Below are 24,579 nucleotides of genomic sequence, written 5' to 3'. Positions count from 1 at the left end.
GGACAACAAAGTCAAAGAAATGGATTGCACAAACAGGCTTTGCAGCAGGTTTCTGTGAACATGGTATCTGCCAAAGCAAGAGTACTAAGTAACTGAGATATGAGATGATGAGAGTCTAGACAAGAGTTTCGTTAATGCGGGCAGACAGACTGGAAACACTGCATCCAAGGGACGTTATTTAGAAAGACTAACACATAACTTCCTTGGGGGAACGTAGAAAAACTTCTGCATAAGAGTCCTCTTTTGGAAACATCGAATGCAAGATGACTAAATGCTTGTAAAAAGCTGCCAGAGGTACAAGTTTAGACTTTAGTTTGTCGAGAGATGCTGCAAAGGAGTTTTACAGTAGAGATTACCTGGAGTCTAACATATACAAGGAAACAAAAGGAGGGGACAACAAACAGAGCCTGTTAAGATGATTACAGGACGCTGGAGAGGAATTTAGAGGAAGCCTCCATAGATGATGCAATGATGGAATGATTAGATAAAGAAAACCATGACACGGACGGTAAAAAGGAGGGCAAAAAGCAGTCTGCTGAAGGTGCCTCATCAGCCTAAAAGAATACATGTAAACTAGCTGATTTTAATAGCTTCAAAGGTACGGGGCACCTATCTTCATTCAGGCAAGCATACAGAAACCCTACAAATTTTCCAAGTGCATGTTCTCTCACCAAGCTCCCCGCGCATTTTAGTAAATTCTGTAATATGAATAAGGCCCTAGGCAGACAAAATATTAAGTCAGAAACCTGTAAGTAAAACATCCTCCTTATTAATGTTCCATAGCCTATGCTGCACACGCAGCCATGAGATCCAATGAGGCGTTAAAATGGAACAGATCACAGTATCACCCAACGATAATTTGTTATTGCTAAACAGCAGACAGTAACAGGATGCTAGCAAAATCAATATAAAGGGCTTGTTAGAAAAAAAGATGTGCCCAGAGGTTGCTGACCTTTCTCTCTAATATGATGGGCAGGTGAGACTTTCAGATTATGAGACTGTCAGAATAAGAGGGAATCAAACCCACACAGTTTCAGGACACTGGTTTGAGCCCATCCAGGTCACAGCAGAACAGCAGCAGCTTTTGGTCAATGACTTCTACAAAATAAATTGTTAACCTTGATTTAAGTGGTGGCTGGCAAGTTCCTACATCACAAAAAAAATAGCGTGAAAACTTGCCGTCCTTGTTGGCTCTGTCACCAAGGAGGGCAAAGACTGAAGCAGTTCTTAAGACAGTTTTGCCTTTCTTCCAACTTAGCTTGCATTGCAGCTGTCCTGGCAGTCTCCTTTCTCAGGATTAAAGACTTTTGTTTCCAGAGGCTTTAATCTCAGCATTCACTACCACTAGCTGGAATTTGAAAGAAAGTTTTCAGCAGTCATTTGCTTTCTGTAGTACTTAGGTTGCCGGCTAGTATCTGAGTTCCCAGTTGTTCTCTGTATCACCTTACAAAAAATTAATTTAAAACCTAAAAGGGAAACAAAACCTAAGACAGGTTTTTAGAAATAATCTCTTGTAAGCACTCCACCACTGCACAACACCACGCACATACTCATCGGTAGCAGTGAGCATTGTTACCTTCCTCTGATACTTCAGCCCACTCTGGATTGGGAAACCCATATTGCCCCATCCGAATTCTTCTCTTCATCCCTGGAGAAATGGCTTGACCAGTGTTTGAGTAGAATGGAGGGAACCCACACAGGCTGTAACAGTGGACAAAAGAACTCTTATAACTATGAAAGCCCTTTCATCTCTTAAAAAGTCCCATACAAGCTTATATTCTTCTGCAGGTTGCATGATCCTAATGACTAATTACTTGTAAGTGCAGATTTAACAAGATATGTCCTTTTTCTGTTCCTCAAGCCTCTTTCCAAATACTTACAGAATATATGTGATGACACCCAATGACCACATGTCACATGATTTGTCATATTTCTCAGGACCAAGGACTTCTGGGGCTGAAGAAGATTAAAACCAGAAATTAACAGCGTACCAGACATTTCCTTTAATCTCCATTACCTTATAAGTAGCAGCATGCTTCAACAACAAATATCAGAAACATTAAAGAAATGCAACTCACTGCAGGAACTGGGTAGTATTTTCTATTGACAAGTTCCTAAACACATCTAATGTAGCTTTAAAAAGGAGGAACGGAGCTGGCAAAATGCCCTACTCTTCACCTTAGTGTCTCTCTGCTCAAGAGAGTACTAAGATTACAGAAAAGCAGAAGGAGCTATAGCTAAATGTGTACAGGGAAACACGGCGCTGAAAGAGGCAGGAGCATATGTTCCAGAAATCAGAACAGAAAGGACCTACTTGAGCTGTGATAAAATTTTGAACGATACCTAGGTGGAGGGTGTTTAGCTCCAGCAACTACAGAGCATTGTATTTTTCTTTGGCCTCCAAAGCACTCTATTTTTTCACTAAGTAACAAAATTAGAGAGAGATACATTTAGAGGGGATTTTTTTTTTCCTTGGGGGCAGGTGAACTAGCAGGGAGCTTGATTTCGTAAGGAAGATTATTCTCTAAACATACGAGCAATCACACTGGTTTATAAAATGGTGTTGAGAAGGGAAATGTCAGCTTGTTTATATACAAATACAAAGGCATAAAAACATATATGTGTAAATTCCTTAACATTTTGTTACTAATCCCAGCTTACAAAAATATAATAGAAAGCATCAGAAAAAAAATATTGCTATCGTAATTATCTGCTAACAATGAATAACAATATCTTTCAATACAAAAAAAAAACCTATAAAAACTTACATCATAGGAGAGAACTAATTCTTCTAAAAAAATAAGCCCTTTTTCCTCCAAAGAAATTCCCAGTGAGGACTGCCTGAGTCATACCCTATGGTGAATGACGATTAACTCAATGACCAAAAGGGACATACCCTAAAATAAGTGCATAAAGGACAGTCTACTGTGGTGTTCATTACACAGTGCTCTGTCTTTGGACAAAATGCAGGCAAAAATTTAGCTGTGATTAAGTCATGTTGGTCTTTTATTACTAATTCCTCCATTTGTCAGCTTTAAGGAGCTTTACAGCTGAGACAATACTCTCCCTGTTCTCTTTTACTGAGTTAGTTAAGCTCAGGGAAGTTTTGCAAGGAAACACCCAAATAATCATGAAGCTGAGTTCAAATTATGGCTTTTATTGCATCATTCAGAGGAAACATCAGGATTACTTCAAGTGTAATCAGAAGCAATATGTTCTTTCTCCTTGATCCTCATTTGCATCCCCTGTTAAGGCTGTTTCCTCTGCAACCAAGAAAGAAAGCAGGAGCACTGAACTGTACTGGAACTAGGTTTAGGTTGGATCCCAGTTTAAATTGTGCAGGCTACCTCTTTGCATTTACATCCACAACAGAAGATTTGCCACCCGTTCCTACAGTCCACAGGCCCACTATAAAGTGGGGATGACAGACTGAAACACAAAAGAAATGCATCTTGGATAACTTACCCACATAATAAGGAGTGTAGCAGGGGGTCTGCAGCGCATTTTGTACAGTGGTTTCTTTGGCAAAGCCGAAGTCTGTGAGTTTGAGTACAGTATCCTTCTCTTTAGACGTGTAAAGCAAGTTCTCAGGCTGAAAGGCCACCAAGAGAAAGGATAAACCGGACACGAAGAGATGTCTCTAATGAGCTGAAAGGTCAAACCATTCCCACTTGCCCGGATCACCACCAGCATCTGGGTCTTCTTACTTCTCTCACATCCCCACCATACTATGCAGAAAGTTTCCTCCCAACATGTAGCATTTTTGCTTAGACTAAGGATCATCATCCTTCTCAACATGGTATTTAGGAGAGGAAATCACAAGACTCTCATCAGGTCCAACGGGTGTCAAGTCTGGCTGCTTGAACCTCTCTCTAGTTCACTGCACTTACTTAGGATTGTTCTGTCTGATCAGCACCAGTTGACCTGACAGCACTCTGTACCGCTCTCAAGTAGCTGAGGTGGAAGACAAGAGAAGTCATCAGCCAAACTCTCTATAAGCAACTGACATAACTCCATCAGAATTAACTGATACAGACACGGCCCCCTTCTTCCTGCTCCCCACGTCCTCTGTCTCCTGAAACCAAAGTTAATTCCACTCTTGCTCCACACTCCATAAAGGCGCTCCAAAACCAGAAGTGGCAGAGTACAAGCTCTTGTGCAGAAGAACAGGGACAACAGCACATTTCCAGAAACCTGCAATTGTTTGAACTTGTTTTCCAGTTTCTCAGCCATAAGGAAGCTATGCCCTCTCTCATGCTAGTGTTTAGGGACATACGGAAGAAGAAAGGTCTTGAAAGAAAACAGGATTTAGGATCTACTAAGCAATTTGAACCATCTCTATGTTAGTTCACTGAGTGTGTGTAGGTGGTGTTTGGGGCTAAGTGCTTCAGTTTCTGTGCTGGTGACAGACGATGGCACATACCTCCACAAAAGTGAATAAATTTTTCGTCTCTGTACTGTTAAGTCATTCTCCAGTTCCTACCTAAAGAACCCTCAAACATAGCCCTCAGTGACACCAAGCAATGGCAGTTCTCCCTCCAGCTAAACACACAGAAGCTTCTGTAGAAAATTCACAAACTCAGAACTGTGGAATCAATCAGATGCCTCAGACTATCAGTATGTGACCTGCTCTCCAGCACATTTCATCACACTGCCGTACTGCTGTGCTAGGAATGCCTTGGTGCAGCTATCTTGTCTTTGCTTATGCTGTGCACTCTACAGAATGAAAGCAAAATACAATGCTATAAACCCCATCGAGTCTCTACAACAAGACTTGGGTACAAACTTCAGCTAATAAAACACACAGTTCCATATGGCAGTAACTGAGATCTTCCCGTTTTCCCAAATATTTACATATACTATTAGAGTGGGTTGGATGCATGGAATTGGTGTTATTCCTCCCATATATTCAGTTTCTCCTGATTCTGAAGGGGGTTTTGATGTTTGGGTTTTTTTGTTGGCTTGTTTTGTTTTTAGGCAAGTATGGTTCTGAAAATAACTAATAACTGGCAAAGACTGTACATAGAGGTGTAGAATCTAGTATAAGTTCACTTCAGGCAGCATTATTTTCTTGTTAATTAACTGGATGGCAAGTTGGTAGTACCTCTTTAATTAACCATCTGACTATCACCAGGTTCTTCTGCATTCTGTACACAAGTTGAAGGCATTAGCACACATGAATATTCTGACCTTTGGCTAGTTGCAAACTAGTGGTGAACAGATCCCTTCTCACCCTGGCAGAGGAACAAACAGTTTGACCATCTGATTGTACTCCTAGTTCTATTTAAACCACCTCTGCCCATTTATTTTTCTGCCTTATGCACTTTTCCCCCTGCCCACACACCTTCAGGTCTCACCTTGACGTCTCTATGGGCAATGTTCATTGAATGCAGATATTGGATGGCTGTTCCGATGTCTCTCATTATTTCAGAGGCCTCTATAAATACAATTTTAGAGAAAGGTCACATTAACATTCCCACTGTAACTCAGGGACATGCTTGGGAATGCTTATGACTTACAAACAGCTTGCTGGAATATAGGGCTAGCGTCAGGACTAGAAAACCTAAAATTAGCCCTAACAGCTGTGTTTTGGTTTTGCAGGCAACCATACCCCCAATTCCCCGGCTGCTCAGCCCTCCTCCTGAGCAGGCACTGCAACTAAATGGTTGAGACTCTGGCTTCTTGTGAGCTTGTAAATTTATGCTTTAATTTGCTCACCAGAAAAGCAGCAAGAACAGAGCAGGTACACAAGCAACATGCAAGACTGCGGAGAAAGGAGCCCCAACCTGGACATATCTCTTATTGTCCAGGACATGTCCTTGGTTGTCTGAGACAGAAGTTTAACTTTCAGCTTTTAGTTCAGGGTAATAGGAGGATCTAACAGATTTTCTAAGAACAGAGCAACATAAGAATATAGTAATTTTAGGATAGGTCACATCTTCATTCATCACTGTCTTTAGAAGTTTTGCCTCAGGAGAAACAAAATCAACAGTTCTACGATGCAAAGCGCAAACTGCTGCTTTTGAAATAGTATGTTTCTAAAATTTTAAATAACCCCAGTGAGAAATTCTAGTGGTTGGTGAGTTGCCTTGCAACAGCAGTGATCTTGAAGGCGAAGAGTTCAGTTACACAGAGAGAGGTTTCAGAGGAGGGAGGAGTGACATTCCCATTGTACCAAGTGAGCATTATATTACACCTCCATTGACAGGGAAACAGAATTAGCAACTTCAACCTGATCTTCTGTTTTCTGCACAGGTAGAAACCTCAGCGACAGTAGTGAGAGAGAAGGTAGAAATTCTTGTACTGTAATCTGGAATCCCTCTTCACATGATTTGAGATTGAAATTACACAGTCTCAGGCAAGGACAATCAGAAGGCAGAAACACTCATCTTCTTTGGGGAAATCCTTGCACAGCCTCCTCCTTCCTGACCCAGGCTAAAAACCCTGGCACACAGTGAGAAGTTGTGGCTGATACATAAAGAGCCAGCGAACCTGGGGAATCCAGCGGAACAGGGCTCATTTATCTCAGGAAGGAATGAAGGTGGTTTTTTTTCGTTTAACACTCCCAGATGATTTCTGAGTAAGTATTTAGAACGTTACGCAATGGTATTTAATGTAGAAAAATCATGTTGTTAGCAGAGTGGAGTCACTAATGATCATGGAACCAGTTTGCCCCCTGGAATCTTGTATTTCAGAGAGGAACATAAAAAGGTTCCTGAAAATGCTTATTTTCTGTATATGAGTCTCGTACCACTTTGTCAAGGTTTTGGCTTGGATGGAGTTGACTTTCTTGCTAGCAGCTGATGGAGTGCTAGATTTGGGATGAGAATAGCATTGGTAGTGCAGTAATGGTTGTGGTTGTTGCTAAGCAAACAAGGCCTTTTCTGCTCCTCACACTGCCCTGTCAGCCAGTAGGCTAGGAGTGCACAAAAAGTTGGGTGGAGACACAGCTGAGACAGCTGATCCCAACTGACCAAAGGAATATTCCATACAATGTGACATCATGTTCAGTATATAAAGCTGGGGGAAGAAGGAGGAAGGAAGGGCGAGACATTTGGAGTGATGGCTTTTGTCTTCCCAAGTAACCGTTAGGTGTGATGGAGCCCTACTTTCCTTGAGATGGCTGGACACCTACCTGCCTGCCGATGGGAAGCAGTGAAAGAATTCCTTGTTTTGCTTTGCTTGTATGTGCGGCTTTTGCTCTACCTATTAAACCGTCTTTATATCAACCCACAGTTTTTGTCTCACTTTTACTCTTCCAATTCTCTCCCCCATCCCACCTGGGGGGAGTGAGCGAGCGGCTGCATGGTCCTAGTTACTGGCTGGGATTAAACCATGACACGCTTAAAGGATTCATCCCAGGCTAGGAAACACAGGATCAAAAAAAAAAGCCTAGCCTCTATACCAGATTTGCAAAACCATCAGTCATTTACAAGCTCAGGTGCAAATTTTTCTTCTTCTAATCATTTTGTCACAATGCTAATTACAAACACTAACATTTTTACTCCTGAGCAGAAACAAGCTCTTGTCTGTTGCGAATGGGCAAGGAGAACTGGAGTCAAGCACACCTTTCGTACTCTGCAAATGATAAATAGCAAAGACAATAAAAATGGTAAGACGATCCTATTGCAAGCTCTGCCACTGACTCATGTCATGTCTTTAAACTTGCACATAGTCCCCATTATAAATAAGCAGACTTGTTTACAGTGTGGCTAATAACACTTCCTCTCAAGTAGTACTTTTAAAACCCTTGAATAAGAGATGTTTCATCAAATGTGATTTGCTCATTAGATTCATCACCTAACAGTATAGCTGTGCATAGTGATGCTGCTTGAGGGACAGCCAGAAGAGAAAGCACAGTAGGCACCGCATTGATCATGTTAGAGGTGGTCTGGCAGGAGACCAGGGACAAGAGTAACAGAGGCTGCAGTGGTTCAGAAATGAAGCAGCTGAGCAGATTTGTATGAAGAATTTTCCTCTAGACCTTCCACACTGTGCCTGAACTTGGCCAATTCTAGTAATTCCTGATTTTCAGGAACATTTAAAAATCACCATTTAATACAGACTTGGATAGAAAATAAAAATCAACCAAAAAAAAAAAAAAAGTACAAACAAAAATCAAATCAAAGAAAAATTCCTGTAAGGGTATGAAGCAAGGGGACAGAGAAAGGGAGAAGCAATCTTTCACAAACTTTAAAATTAAACTTATGATTTTTCACCTCTCTCAGTGAAAGCTTGATCTCCTCTCTCCTGGATCCTGCTAAACAGCTCTCCTCCCTCCATGCTGAAATAAAGAACACAAAAAAACCCCACCTTCCATGAGCAGAAAAAATCAAATTAACACCTGAGTGTGCATCCATATAATCACACAGAACCACAGCAGAAACAGATTAGAAGATATTACAGGCTTCCTGTGCCAATGCTTCCTAAACATCACACTTATTTGAATCAATGCACAAAGCCATTCTGATATGGAATAAACAGAAAACAAAACAGGACCAAGGAGTTTTGATGCTTTCAGTTTAACGTACCCTGTCACAAGAAACATGACACACACAGTTGGTAAGTCAGATACACTGGCACTGGGAGGCTGACAGTAATCTTGTTTTATGTGAGGGTTGGAAATGAAGAAAAACAAAAAGAAGGAAGCAAAGATACTGAAAAGGATTATTAATTTGTCCCCAGTGAAGAAGACAATAACTGTGGTATTACAGATGATGGAGAGAATAGGAAAAGTTAGAGTCAAAATAGTAGCAAAAAGGATCATGTCAGATCATAGGATTTACATCTGAAGTTGGAAGCCAATCACAATTAAAGTGCATCATGTTTGTAGAGACATATCTTTCAAGACTGTATTAATTAGTCAATGTTTTAATGAGGGCAATTGTCACAGAGTACAAGGAAAACTTATTTTCTAGTTAAGGTTCTTCATTCTGCCATCCTACAAGATGGCTGGAGCACCTACACATTTCCCTACTGGTTCCATACAGACAACAAAAGGTTTGCTGTGCAAACCAAAATTGCACTGCTGAGAAAGCCCATCTAACTCTCATCCAAGCCAACACATTCTCCCACTCCCTCCACCCCTTCAAAGAGTAATGCTGCTGGACCGTACCATTCCATGACAATGAGGAGGCATCTCTTTCCATGATGTATATTCTCATAAACATCCAGGACATGGACAATGTGAGGACACCCTGATGCTCGCCAATGATATTCTACTTCCTGACGGGCTTTTGGGTTGTCATACAGGAGCTGTAAAGAAATAGGAGAGAGCAATGTCAGTGAGCCAGCATAATTCTGCTTTAAATTAGCACTTACAAGCATTTGAGCTCAAAGATGGTGGCAAAGGATACTCTTCGCACTTTCTCCAGCCAAAGGATGCCAATCCATCACAAGACTTTCACCATCTCTGGGCTGTCCCACTTCCTAGACTGAGGAATATAGAAACAACTGGTCTCTTGGAAGTGAAAGGACCTCGAGTGACAGTGAGGAGAGAATTGGAATCTGAGATGGAGACAGACATATCTCATCCACCTCTGGATGGGAGACAGCGATTTTTTTCCTACTTTCCTACTTAGAAACAGAGGAGAATCCCTCTGCTAAGGACCCTCCCACTGCCCCCCCCAGCTGCTGGAAGAAGAGACTTTTAGGTGCAATGTAAATCGTTAAAGTTCAGTGAAATTTAAAACAGTAAGAACTTTCACACTGAATCTGAATATGCTTCTTAAATACTACACAAATTTCTGGCCCCATCAGAAAGGGGTCTTTGACTATCTAGATGGTTGAACTTCTTTCTCTGTCACATGCGAGGCCAGTTTATTTTAAAGGTGCTAATCTCCAGAAGGGAGGTCAGAGCTCATCTTTCCCAATCCTGCAACCTCGTACACAAGAAATGTGTCCTTTCCCACTTGAAGAACTGCTCTGTATCAGACTCTGCAACTGAGGATTTTGTGCAACAGGGGCACATTGCCGAATCATGCCTTTTCTTCTCTACCTTGTCTCTCTAGACACCACTTACACTTTGTGACAGAGACTCTCTCTTTACTGCACATTCATACAGTTCCTACATAATATGGCTATGATCCAAGTTTGATACTTTATGCCCTATAGTAATAATCATCATAATGATGGAGCAGCAACAAAACCGATGTTATATAAAGCATTGTCAAATGCATTGAAACAGAAAAAAAAACAAGCAAAGAGCAATCACCTTTGACTTATCCACCTCGGAAAACGACTAGAACAACTGTTGGGGAACTGTTTTCAAACAAGCAAACAAGAAGTATCATTGCTGCACTATTAGGCTTTAGCCTGAAGCTCCTCTCACTCGTGTTTGCTATCAGGTCCCAGCCAAAACACAACTGCCTGATAATTGCTGAAAACAAGTATTAACACGTAACCTGTCATTAGGGACCTATGAATCAGCCCAGGAAAATGAGATTGCTTTTCCATCCAATTGCCAAGCTAAGGCACAAATGGTGTCACAGGCACCTCTCGATACAGGGAAATGCATGATTTAAAGGTCACAGGAAGAAAGTGGCAAATCCTGGTTTCTTTATTGACTCCAATACAGACAATTTGCATCACGGGGAAAAAAAGCTTACACTTCTTTGCTGCTTCAACATCCCTTTCCCAAAGCAGACACAGTAACATGGCAGGAAAGGCCTGTAACACTTTATGAAATGCCGGGGAAGTGCTCGAGAACCACTGGACAGAAGGTTAAAGGGCTCCTCTTCTTCTCCAGGCTGAGAACAGGAAAAGGCTGACAAGTACTCCTCTGCCAAGGGCACATTTTTGTATTTTTGTGAAGCACAGAGAGGTTACAGGAGGGGAGGAGCAGCCTCAGGAGGGCTGCTGGCTCCTTAGCTGAACAGGCAGCGAGCCGCACCACTGTGACCACCCTGCAGGCTCCCTCAGCTCTGCTCCAAAGGCTCCAGCATGACACCAGGTTTTCAGCAGTGCAAGGAGCTGAAGAAGCTTTCTTGCCGAGTTCAATGCCCTCGCAGCCAACCTACTTCTTCCACAGCTGTTGTTCTGCACCCAGAGCACACCCTTTTGAGATCACTAACTATCCGCCTCTTCCTTCCTGCTCCAGCCTGGCTATGGCCTGATTTCCAACACAAATAACTTCCTAAAGAAAGAGATGGCTCCAATTTGGACAAAAAGCCCATTAGCGAGTCCAAGTGCAGTTGCTTTACTTCTTTCAGCCATCAGCCCATTCAGCGGCTTTTCCTTCACAACCACTGTGTTCTAGCTCAGTAGGACTGTCTATCAGCATTTTCCCCTCTGCCCTTCTGAGTTTGGGCTGTTGCCTAGAGGTCTCTTCAAAAGTTCATTAAATTACATGTGCAACAATAAAGCCCAAACACCCTCAGGCCTAACCAGGCCATTTAGAAAAGCATTACAGGGTTTACTGCTTGGATATTACTGGATTAATGCCACTTCTGAGCAGGACGCTTCAAAAACCTTCTCACCTATCCTGTGCTACTAATTAGACATAACCATTCTCTTTACTAACGTTAACTGCACTATAATCTGTGTATCTCATGCTTGCATAGTGTGCAGAGATGTTGTTTTTCATGTTTGTACCAAGTGCTTATGAAAATTGTTTCACAGAATTGAATTCTCACTCTCTAAAGAGCTTTTACAAGGCATTTTGATACACACAAGGATGCTGCAGCTTCTTTTCTCCACCCCTACAAGCAAGTTTCATACACTCCTTAGTGCCAAGCTCAAATGTACTCATGTCAAGATGACACCTGGAGAAGCAGAGAAAAGGAAATGCTAAAATAAAGAGCAGATACACATACCAAGCAACATCTGATATATCAACCAACTGTTAACCTTTGGATTTCTCCTTCTGAGCCTTAAAAATAAATTAAATCTTTTCCTTATGTCTAAAACTGGAAGCGTTAACTATACCTTTTAAGACATCTTAGAGACACAGACACCTGTAAAATGAAAGCCAGGCAGGGTTGAAAGCACCAATTTCTACAAAATCTAGGTGATCATTTAGAAACACAGACTGAAATTCTAGCCCTATTGTTAAATTTACCAAACTTGCAAAAACCATAAACGGCTGTTCTGTCATCTTCCTGAGCCTGAAGAGAGACTGTGCTTCTATTGCTGCAATAGCTTGGGTAAGACTATGACCAGGTTCCCCTGACATTCTTCAGAAGTGCAGAGGTAGTTGTGAACAAACCCAGAGTTTCAGATAAGTTTTCCAGCACCACTGGTTTATGCTGGTTTGAGGAAAGAGCAGCTGTGTCAAACAGGATCAGCTCAAGGAGCCCCCAGTCATGCCCCCAGAGTTCCCACACAGTTTAGCCGAGTCACAGCTTGTCACGATGGGCTGTGGGCAGGATCATGAACCAACCTAACTTCAGAACAAGACAAACCCAAGAAACACGCCCCACCTCCCAATTTTTCATGAAGTCAGATGACTGATCCAACATGCACTGCACAGCGGCCTTTGCATAACAGCGAGGGCATGCCCATGTGTGTGCCAGGCAACGCAGTTTGGAACAGGGGCTGCACAGTGGAACACTGTATTTTTGCTGGAGCTCAGCATTACTGAACCACTGCCTAAAAGAAGCAGATGAAGCAAGTATTAACAGTTACTCACAGTGAGATGACCGAAAACAGAGGCAATGGAAGGCAGGAAAGTGTAAGTGCTCTAGAGCCCTAACCCCCAGTGGTTCACACAATTCTCAGTATCTGTAAAAGCTGGAGAGGGAGGGGAACTGTGCCACGGTGTGCGCTGTGCCTGTTTTGGAGGAACAACAGGGCAGATGTCAGCAGACACTCCAGGATGCCCTGCTTATTCAGGGCCTGGTGGTGGAGGGAGGCTAAATTCTGGCGTAATGGCCTAACTCAGGTTAGCAAGCACCTGCAAAACAAAACAAATTTTAAACTGCAGCTTGGAAGGCCAGCTCTGTGAAATTTCTCCCGGTGCAGAATTTCTTGACAGACTAAAAAGTGACACAGTACCTTCTAATTGTTTTTCCATCGATTCAGTGTTGTGCAAGCAAGGAAGGATAGCAGGAACCCTCATACCTTAATGGTCTGATCTATACAGGAAATAGCCTTCTAAGGACTCCAGGGACCGGCAAGTGATTTTCTGGACTCTGAAGTTGTAACAACAGAGAGATGATATCCATGGGTGCAGGTATGAAACAGGCTGAGGACAGGAAGCAATGACTTCTTTGCGTCTTTCTCTTTAATATGCACTAGCTGATTACACAGATTACTATTACACCTGCTTTCTGTTCCCTACATAGGGGATTAAGATCCCCACATAAGCTTTTTTATCTATTTTAAACTTCAGCAATTCCTCCTAGCTCCAAAGAGTTGCAGTGCTTGGATTAGACCTGTTACAGGCTCAGTTCTCATCTACTGCACGTACCATGTTCAAGCAGCATCAGACATTGCAAGCATCTTTTTCTTATTTGTGCCAGTTACTGAATCTGAACCCTCCTTCAATAAACAATCAGTTTTAGAATCTCTATACTATTTTCCTCACAGGAAGGTTTCCCATTATCAAAACAGAAATGGGACCAGCAGAAACTTACAGTCCTAGGGGTCCTCACCATGTGATACTGATATATAGGCACTTAAATATAGCTTATTTATTTTTTCTAGCCGGGGAAAAAACCTCTCTGCCCAGGCATAAGCGGTAATGTTTAACTTCTTTTGCTTGCTTTCCTCTTTGCATGTAGCTGTTACAAAAATGCTGAATCCTACAAATAAGCCTTGGAATCTAAAATCACGCTGATGCACAGAAACTAACACCATTTGCTGCAGAGCAGCTCTTCCAGTCGTTCTTTATTCAAGAGGGGTTGATGGCAAAAGGAGTCTTGGATAATGTTTCTTTCATCTCCTCCCTCCCCTATACAACAAAAAGAAAAGGGAAAAAAAGCAAAAAGAGCTATCACTATGGTTTTGGACATTTTGTCTTTTATTACATCCTGATTATTTGCACTACATCTACTAATTCAGTGTTAAGAATCTTTATCTGTTTCCAGATCTCTTCATAAGGGATAAAGCCATGGTTTGTGTTAGAATGCTAAAGGAATTGAAATTATCAAGGTTTTCTTCTTCACGCATCAGCACTGCCAGTCAGTCAAGCTGCAAGAAACGAGTCTTTTTGCAATTGCAGCCCAGCAAGCAGGGAAATCCACACATGCAAATCTCAAAGAAAGCATTGAATTTTTTCTTAAAACAAAGAATAGAATGCATTTCTGCTGGCATTATTTAGTACTGAAGCATCAGTCTATAGACAAGGGATAAAACCAGGGTAGGCACAGGTGGGTCATCACTAAATCTTTCACTTTTCTGCTTTTATTTCAAATCCAGCTTAGGCTATTGGAAATTAAATCTGCTTGGAGGCTTCATTGAAACAAACTGTCATCCCAATTCCTGCAGAGCTGTCCAAGCTGCTACCACAGTTGGCATTAACTGGCATCTCCACCAGTGCTCAAGTAGACAGCCAGAGGTGGGCTTCCGCAAGTTAATAATAGAGCACAGTCAAGTAGCACGATTTTGCAGCTCTCCTGCCTGTGGTGTCTAATCTTTTCACTCAGCCTACTGAGTATCAGGGTTTTACTGTTCGCGCTGAGAGACCCTTCTCTATCCACCTCTCCTCTCCAGTCTTCCAATCTCTACTCGGCTTATCTTTTGAAATGGCAAAAGCTACAGCAGATCTTTGGTATCTTGCCAGCGTAAGCGAGAATGAAGAGGACTCAGAGAGGACTGCTTGCATGTGGTGTCAGAGTCACACTCGGAAACCAATTTCGTGCTGACATACAAGGCTTCAAATTTCTTGAGCACACATTTTAAGTGGAAAACAGGAGAAAGTGTAGAATGGGCAAAGATAAAATTTAAAACAGGTTAACAGAGAGAGCTGTTCTTTTATAAGAGTGCGCACTGGGCATAGAGCAAACCTGCTGAAGAATTTAGCTCTCCAAGCGCTCCTACTTCCTCATCCCCAGAGAGCACACACCACATAAATATTATTTTGCTCCATGCCTCTCTTCTGCAGTGAATCAACTACGTCTCTCAAAAAGAACTGTGGTGTGGTTCTGAATCTTATTTATTGTAGCAGTATTCAAATCACCACCAGGCACTCAATATGACTCTCCAACCTGAGGTAAATAAATGAGACATACCACTATTAATTCTCTAATAACACATGCATCTAGCCATTCACTCTGCAAAGGTCAACTGTCTTTGTTCATAAATGTTAGTGGAGATATGGCAAATACAGCTGAAATGGCAAAGCAGTGGGCTAGTATATATTTCAAACATATCCCCTTGTACACGCAAGGTTAGCATAAAAGGCAAGCACAAAAATGAGGAAAAAATGCCCATTATCAGGTCCTGATAAATACTCTGATAATATTACCTTAATCTATTTGAAGTGCAGTGCCGAAAGTACATTCAATACTGTGAGGTATATATAGATTTAAATAAAAAGCACGCTATGCGTTTTGTTACAACCATAAGATTACTTTGCATTTTAATACTGCACTTGCTCTGCCGTGTGGATGGAAAAATACTTCTTACTGGCACCTTAAGATCCCAGTTATACTCAGTTGTGACAGGCTACAAACCAGCTACATGCAGATTCTGTTTTATTCAAAATATTGCAACTGTATTTTAAAAGAAAAATAAATCACCAACAGCTACTAACATGCTGTAACCAGACAAGAACATCCTCAAACGCTTGTTTATGCAAGAAGGCCTAGAGATTAGCTCCTCTCTCCACCTTCCCCTTATGACGACTTCTACCACCAAACGTTGCTGTTTAGCCAGCACTGACAACTGCATTCAACACCTGCAGGCAATATTCAGCGTCTGGGGAGATCTACTGCAAAGCCCTTTCTGAAACCCAGACACACTACAAATCATCCTTTCTTTCCTTGGTTCTTTAATATGCTTATTATGATGATATGAGATGAAAGAAAATTGGAAAGTGCTCTAGAGGTCCTTCCACTCTTCACTTTAAAACCTCTTTTTTCTCTGGGGATAGGCAGAAAGGCAGGACAAATAGGCAAGCCACAGGAGTTGTTTTCCCACTCTTTTGATGTCTGAACTTTGGTCTGTAGGACCTTGATATGGCTTTGCTCCATGCTGAGATGCTCTTCACCACCAAAACCATCCTCTCCTCCTTTGGGGCAGGATTTTGACTGTAGCGCTGGACACACACAGCACAGGACACCAGGCAGCTGTGGCCCCTAAACCACATGAAGTTCAGCCTGACGTGCCAACGCTGCTCTGCCTGGAGTGTACTAAGGCTAACCAGCATAAGGCCAAATTTTCCAAAACCTCATGTGGCATAAATACCTACAGTAAAGTGGGACTGAGATAAAGTAATCCGTAGCTCTACCACTGTTTTTACTCTTGCTAAATTTCTGAATTGAGAAAAAGGAAATCTAAAATCCCAACTGAAAATTACGACACTTTTTACTTTATGGTTTCACTCTTGTCCCTAATATGAGGTTTGCCTTTGAAAAGGAAAAGAAAAAAAGAGGAAAAAAACCACAACCACTCAACAAAAACTTCACTCCTGCCAACTATGAGTTCATAAATTCTCATAACAAGGATTCAGGTGACTTCACTTCAGTATTCATATATCTCAATACTTGGCTGGTGAAAAGTAACAGAGCTTGTTTGTGAAACTTTGCTGGTTTAGAAAATGCCAGCAGTACAAAATGCCGTGGCACCTCCTCAGATCATGAGCCCATCAAACTTTCCCTCTGCTTTGACTTTAGCTAGTCATAGAACACTAAAACAAATTCAAGACTATAATCTTGATCTTCTAGGTGTTTTAACACCTTTATATGCTTGAATCAAAGCATATAAAAGACCACTTAAAACCTTGAGACACACACTATGGCCAACAGTTTTGCTACCCTGCCATAGTGAAATTTCCCACAATGAGGATACAACTTGCCTGTACTGGAGCCAGAGCTGTCTCGGGGGCCAGTCTGAGACTGAGACACGGATTCCCACAAGAACTATGGCCATCACAAAAAACTCTCCCTTTTTTCTTTTTTTTTTTTTTTTTTCAAGTGCCTTTCTGCTGTACAGTGACTGTGATGCAGCAACCTCCAAAAAACATACTAGCACTTTTCATGGTCATGAAATGGGATGGAATGTGTGTCTGCCAGGATGTGACCCTCTCACATGCTTCCCAATATTGATAGCCACAGTTGCTAAGCTCCATTTTAGTCACCTCTAACAACCCCCCCTCCCAATAATATGACATTTTTGTTATACAGTCTTACACTTCTGTTTTTCTTAAAAAAAAAAAAAAAAAAAAAAAAAAGAAGAAAAAACACCAAAAGCCATAACAACATACCTAATTACTCTGGTAGTAATAGCCATTGCACTCTACACCCATTTTCCACAGGAAGAAGGGGAAAGAGCAAACCTCATAGATGTTATTCAGAATGCTTAATGCCCATTTCAGTGCTGCCGTGAAACTGATCTCTACAGCTGTGTGGAACAGCTGGACAATGATACTAAGATTAGCAAGGCATGGCACACCTTTGTTGGAGCAGGATGTTGCAGAAGGCACAGACCAGAAAAAAGAAGTACTGAGAAGATCTAAGTCTGATGTCCCCTTTCCTCGTCTTCATGCTAATAAGCGATATCAAAATTAACACAGAAACGATAATACTGAACAAGGTAGAAGCAAAAATTAGCAACATGTTTAATCTCATTAACCACAGATAATAGTAGCTCCAAGAGGAACCCGTGCTGCCTCCCTATATTTCTTGCATGTGTGACTACAGTCATGAAGATTAAATCACTCGAGATATCCCAGAAAGGCTTTGACATCCTTCTCCAGTACGCAGAGGCTCTTCAGGGTGCATGCTGGATTCATGCTGTAGGCACTTTCCATGCATCTCTGCACCCCAGCCCCACTTTTGACAATTAATACCTTAATGAGCTTCCCACCACAACTGCAGCTATGTTCTCCTCTACGGCCCCACCATTTGGCAATTCAGAATGAAGATACTATCCTCTCACACCACAGCCCACACACCTAAACTCTCTTTTAGCTGACTCCCTCCCCTTCCACATGAATTTAAGATTGCCATCCATGCATGCAAAGCTTGACAATACGCCACCCCAGGCCAATTCTTTCTGATATATTGCTCTTCTTCTTCTTCCACGTTTCATTTCTCTACACCCGCATTTGTGCTTTCTGCAACATAACCTACCTGGCCAAGGAGTGTGTCTCTCTTCTGTTGCACCATCTATCTCAAGTTTTCCTAAATCATCCAAACATAAGAACCCAGAAATAAACAAAGAACTCTCAAATCTTCCTTCTCTCATTCCACAGGGCTCATCTACTTCTTTTGAGCATTACTTTAAGGGGAGACTTGCTAAATCCCAGACATCGGTGGCACTGACAGCATCTACACCTCACACCCCTTACAGAAGAGATACTGAGATTTCACCCAGCTCTTGGGAAAGTAACTGAGTGACTCTGCCCAGCATAACATCAAACATTCACTCCTCAAAGCTGTCACCTGTGGGAACTTCACTTGTCTTCAAAAATAAAACAAAGCCCTAAAATCTTCAGCAAGGACATCTGTAAGATTTCTGTAGTGCTTCAAATCATTGCTATGTATGTTTTCACACTCTCATTTGTGCAAGCTCTGCTGTTGGCATTTTCAAGCAAAGATCTATATCTATTTCTAAGTTATAACTCAGTAGATAGCTCAGTGGTTGATGGTTTAAAAGGTCCATCAGGCATGAAGATCCCTGGAACTGCTTATTGTGTACAGCAAAGATATGACAGAGAATGGTGTGAATGTGAATGGAACCAAAACCATGCAGCATTCAGCAGAGGCTAAAAATGTAAAGGAAGCCATTAAGAGGAAAGTAAATTGCTCTCCCAAGACTTCTTGCGCTTATTTTGTCTGAATATATATTCTAAAGCCAAATAAACTACTACATAGGAAAGAAAAGAAAAGAAACTGGGGGAAGAGGGAATTCAACAGACAAGAGTCAACATAAGCAAGTGACAGTGCAGTAAAACTCTTACTTATGTTGCAATTCTCATTGATTCATTTTGCTTGCTGCGCTAGCTTAGCGATGCAGGGTTACAGCTCTGCGTCGCCAGAACGGCATCAGAATCTAGCAACCAAAACCATTACTTTTCTCCCGAGCCCCACAGCACACTCCCGGAGCAGCTAACGCCTTACAGCACTCACTAGTTGATTAAGTGCTCTTTAATATCCAGGACGCTGGAAAAGACACACTTCCTAGAACACAATTGGGAGCTGCCAGTTCCTACACAGCCTAACAGTCCTTCCCAGTTCCTTTCAGAAACCTTCAAGAAACACCACGCAAGCTGCCTTCAAGGAAGATCCGCTCACCACATAAATGCTCCACCCTTCTAACCTAAAGCCCTCCTGAACCACAGCTCCTCTTCCTCATCCAAACCTGTTCAATTATTTGCCCAGCCCATCCAGACACCCACCCTGCCTGGGAAAGCACCAAACCACTGGAGGCTCTCCTTCAACAGCCAAGAACTTCTGCTAGCCCCAGACAAGTCACTGCTCCCAGCCACTCTGGGCAAGCAGACTGTATTTTCCCCTAAGCTCTGGAGGGCAGGGTACATCTTTCCATTTTGCTGCCCACTTTATTTCAGGTTTTAGCTACCTTTAGCCTCCCTCTAAAGATTCTCCCTACACCAGGATATGCTGTGGAGAGACAGATGGGAGCAGAGGGCTCCCTCCCCAACATCCATGTTCCATTTCTTTGACAGATGTTAGAGAGCACTGCTTCACACTCCCTGCAACCAGATGACAGAAAGCTGTCAGACACCACAAAGGTAGAACAGACCAGCCTAAATGGAAGGGTGTTTTTTTGCCAAAATCAAGAGCATTTCCTTCACATTCCTGAACAGATTTCCCCTCTGTTCCTGCATTGTGTTGGCTGCCTCATGACTCCACATGCAAAAGGAAGAGGAGGAGGATCCCAAGAATATTTGGGAGTCTAATGTTTTGATGCCTTGGCTAAAGCGGCACCATGCTGAGGACTGCACAGGGGTCAGAAAAATTAGATGTAGCAAAAGCACTGCTGAACAAAAATCATTCCAGGAACTTCAATCCTTTTCATCTTTCCAAGCTGAAACATACATCCGTTTCCCTCTCTTAAGACACTGTCCTTTCCCCCGCTCTCCCTGCAGCAGTATCTGCTTGTGGTACACTGCAATGTTGGCTCATTTCCACAAGTCAGTGTGCCTGAAAGAGAGAAGTCTGGGCTTGAGGAAGGGAGAGGAGGGAGTGAGAAAGCTGGGGCAATGGAGAAAAGGGACTCAGATCCTCCTGGCCTAAAGTCACCTGCCTGATTCCAACTAACATTAGTACCGTGGAAACAGCTGCCCCGCGAAAGCGTTAATGACTTCCGAGGTGACGATTTCACAGAAGCAATGTGCCATTCGGTATCATTCCCCTAGACGTGACACACCAGGGAATCAGGAAAACATACCCGCACTAAAGCCATATTAACAGAGAAACAGATTGTCTGAGCTGTGCAGCTGCTGGTCTCTCAACAGAGCTGATTCAACACTGCACAGCAGGCAGTGGCAAGGGGAGAAGGCACTCAGCCATGATGCTCTTCCCATCAGTCGGGAAGACAGATCCCCAAGTGGAGACAGGCAGGGTAAGGGAAATTTGCAGATTTTGAACATCATGCAGCACTCCGCAAGACCTGGATGATACCTGCTTCATATGCAGGATTTTGTCCAAGACCTCTCAGGTGGTGGTAATTTCAACTGTCATGGGTTAACCCTTCTCCTATCACCACAAATGCTTGTGTATTTACTTATACATGGCCACATAACACTTTTCCAAGCGGCGGCCACTTTGAAAACCTTTGGAAACCACTTGGTTTGTCGCCACCATTTGATAATTATTTGTCATAAGATGAAGGAGGGGGTTATTTGTCCAAATTCACAGGCACATTTGTAACCCTCCTGCCCTCCATTAGTTACGAATGGAAGATACAAGTGCTGCTCACAACCAGCAAAAGACCAGCTCTGAAGAGCACCTCAGCATCCCTACCACCGCAAGCTGCTTGACTCTCATTGCTCTGTTCTGGGTGAGGGAGGAGAATCCCTGAAGGTTCAGTGAAAGAACATCAAGACAGTGATATATCATTCTCATCATACAGCTATGCAATACAAGCTCAACCAGGTCAAACGCGGTCACTTTCAAAACACTTCTTAATACTAAATGATGATACCAACTATTGCAGAATCTGGAGACATTTTTCAAACCTTAATGCCTTAAACCTTAAAGCTCCTGAAGTCTCAGTTTCTTCTTAGTAGTCGACTACTCTAAACTAAGAAGCTGTGATATTTTGCACATGGGGGGTGCTCTGCCAGAATTCATAATTATCCATCACTAGCTGTATCTCCAACTGCAAGATTAGAACTATTTTAGTCAAAACTAAAAGTTTCCACATGAAAATATACAACAGATCGGTAGGAAAGCATTCTTAGATCCTGAACAGAATCACCATTCAAAACCACCAAGAGACCCTGTATTTACATATCAGATAACCAACAGCTGATTTGCCTATTAAGTCTGGGTGCAGAAATCCACTTCCAGATCCTTGCTCTGCCTGAATTAGATCAGGGTCTTCCACTTCACTACCCGAGTCCTTACAGCTCTTGCAGAGAACCTTTTACTTGTCCACAGTGTGCTATGTCTCCCACTTTCCACTACTGAAACACAAGTTAGCAAAGTACGGCCATAGCCCTGAGTTTCTCAGATCCCAGCTGAGTGGGAACCACTGTCTATGGCTATTCTCATTCCTCATGAGGAGTTTTAAAAATTCCTGGGTGTTTCTGAATGTGGGGAATACAAATTTTTGTATTTGATAAAGTTTTTCTGAGGTCAAAATACCATTTCCTGTTCAGTTTTAAGGGAAGTATTTCTAAAAACAATTATCACAAAAGAAAGGAAAAGGTAAGCCTTAGCAAGACAACCTCCTTGGGGGTACACGCACTCATTGCAGGCAGGAGAGGGGGATTCAGAAGACAGCCTGACAAAACAAGACAGCCCTAAGACAAGTTTCATAAACGCTGGCAGAACTGGAGAGCTGCACACCAGGACTCTCACAGGGTCTCTGAGGGACGCCATGCGAGAGCTGCACTTAGTTTCTAGATCATACACTGACATAGCAAGCGCTGCTGGAAAAACATTATTCCTCATTTCCCAAAGGACTGTTACACAAATACCTATACCCGTTTCACTCATTTATCCCTGTGAGCCCTAGGTGAAAAGACCACAAGAACTTGGGAGCTGGAATATGAAAGTGAAGCCTTTTCATAACTCTGCAACGTGCTTACCAAGGCAATTTCTAATAAAGGGCGTTTCAGCCTCTGTATTGGAAGGAAAAATTCCCTTGCCTTTTGAGAAAGATGGACTAAGGCTCGGCTGCACAAACATGACTGAAGTCTGGATGCTTACTCAAATGACTAAGTGCGTATTTTTTGTGACCTCAATTCTGGCTACACCACAATAGCACCAAAAAAAAAAGAAAGCAACCAACCTTATCGAGAGGTTCAGTACAGCTAAAGAGAGATCCATGCTAACCTGCAAGTTACAAGTCTGATGAAACGTTACACAGCATGCAGCTCAGCTTTGAATAAAGCAATTATTTAGGGAAGCTAAGCTAAATAAAAACCAATCCAAGAACGTGCATCAAATGAAGTGAGCAACAGAGCTCACCATCCTCCTTGAGAAACATATCTGGAAACTTGAAATTGTGACATCTAGCCACAACCCATATTCCCACCTCTTGGTCTGCCCGAAAAAGGCCTGACTGCAACTTTTAAAGCTGCACAGCCTACGTGTCTTCGCAACATTTGCTACCCGCCTTGGAGCTCCGTTCCCCTTGACAACCCCGCAGGCCTTGGCCATGAATCCCCTGCTGTTTTGCAATACATGCAACAGCTTTGTTGTCTCATAGATACAGCCACCCAGTTGTCTTACATACCTCGCAAAAGGTACAAAACCCAACAAATATCTGGCAAAAGCCAAAGAGTGAAAGACGTTTAAATCCTAGGATCCAGCAGTGTTCTCTGGCACTTGAAAGGTAAACTTTGAAGGTTCTATTCTGCAAAGATATTATAAAATCTAAAGATTACAAATTTATAGATTATAAATACCCTATAGTGCTGTAGATTCTTGCAGTACTCCTCAGCCCAGATTTCATTTGATAACATCCTTTCCTTTGACTATGCAAACCTTCTAAGACATATTTGCTGTTGCCCGTCCCAAAATTCAGGATGCCCAGTCAATAGTCACATTCCTTTTACTATTTTTGCCAGTGTCCATAATATGGACCATAATATGTCCACAATATGGACTCTTTTCACTGTTCAGAACATGCAGGCCTATGGATTTAAGAGCTCCAAGTGATGTTTGGATTTTTCAGGTACATTAATATTCTTTTACACAGCTAAGCTGTCAAAGCCATGCCACTGAAAATTACAAGGGAAAATGCAGCTTATATAGCTTATTTTCCCACCAGGACCAGTTGCAGTGTTTGCTATAACCACTACACACACACCTAGGAGTGCCTGTAAAAGAAACTGCACAGCAGTTCAAAAGCCTGAAGTTGTGATGCAGTCTAGGCAAATGAGGTAACTTTTGTAAAACAAATTGAAGAAAAAGAAATGAAAGCTGGATCCTCTTTGCATAATCCTGACCAAAAAAAAAACCAACCCCAAAACAACCAACAAACAAACAAACCCCCCAAACCACAGCAGTAAAGCAGGCAAAGCCCAAGTTGCAGTTTTCACTGAAAAGGCTTCAGTGAAAGAGGAAGAATAGTGACAATTTATTGGAAGTGATTGATAGCAGAAGTAAAAACAACCCTACCAGCAGCTGAATTACTGAGAATTGTTTATTGAGAGCTGTTGCGATATAATCTCACGTGTTGCACAGACTGCAAGTTTTCTGCAGCTCCTGGCCCTGGGAAGTGCCTAAGATTACACCGTGACAGAATAATTTACGTACACTTCTTGCCTATATGAACTGTTATGGCATGGTTAAGAGGCTGTGCTCTTGCCCTTAAGAGATTGGACTCGGGAATCTCAGATCTTTTTTTAGGTCACAGACTTCTTTTGGGACAAAAACTGTCTCTGGATGTCACTTTCCTCATGGACTGCAATGGGGTGCTTTCCACACAAATTGTTTCAGAATCTCCAACACAGATATGACAGAGGCTGCAATAAATCCTGATAATATAAATCCTGTGCATACAGCATAACTTAGTAATTTCATCATTCTGTTGTTTCTCTAAATCTTTTTCTCTGAACCGTTTAATACCCACTCAAAAAATACATAATAAATAAAATGTCGCAGATGAGAAAAGAACGATTAGTCCCTCTTGTTCTTGCTATCAATGGGCCTCTGTGATAATTAACAAAAACAAAATACAGATTTCATAATATGATTAAAATTGCCCTTTTAGACCTTCTAACATTAGTGAATTCCAGGATTAAAGGGCTTAAGTAACCCGAATACTGCTTCCTTTGTG

At 42.1% G+C, this 24,579-nt stretch overlaps 1 protein-coding gene across 1 annotated transcript in view; it reads right to left on the bottom strand.

Moving 5' to 3' along the window:
• The window catches only part of MAPKAPK3 (MAPK activated protein kinase 3), a 47,964-nt gene that overhangs the window by 5,666 nt on the left and 17,719 nt on the right, over nucleotides 1-24,579 (bottom strand). Inside the window, exons 2-7 of the mRNA XM_082487735.1 lie at nucleotides 9,116-9,255; nucleotides 8,220-8,284; nucleotides 5,358-5,437; nucleotides 3,466-3,592; nucleotides 1,881-1,956; nucleotides 1,577-1,701 (exon numbers count right to left, since the gene is read on the bottom strand). Of these exons, the coding sequence (XP_082343861.1) occupies nucleotides 1,577-1,701; nucleotides 1,881-1,956; nucleotides 3,466-3,592; nucleotides 5,358-5,437; nucleotides 8,220-8,284; nucleotides 9,116-9,255 (613 nt within the window). The remainder of the gene's footprint in view (nucleotides 1-1,576; nucleotides 1,702-1,880; nucleotides 1,957-3,465; nucleotides 3,593-5,357; nucleotides 5,438-8,219; nucleotides 8,285-9,115; nucleotides 9,256-24,579) is intronic.

This window comes from Vanellus vanellus, assembly GCF_965231255.1.
Source record: "Vanellus vanellus genome assembly, chromosome: 9".
NCBI classification, from domain to species: domain Eukaryota; kingdom Metazoa; phylum Chordata; class Aves; order Charadriiformes; family Charadriidae; genus Vanellus; species Vanellus vanellus.
The sequence above is the reverse complement of the archived record's forward strand: the minus strand, read 5'-3'. Positions and strand labels throughout refer to the sequence as shown.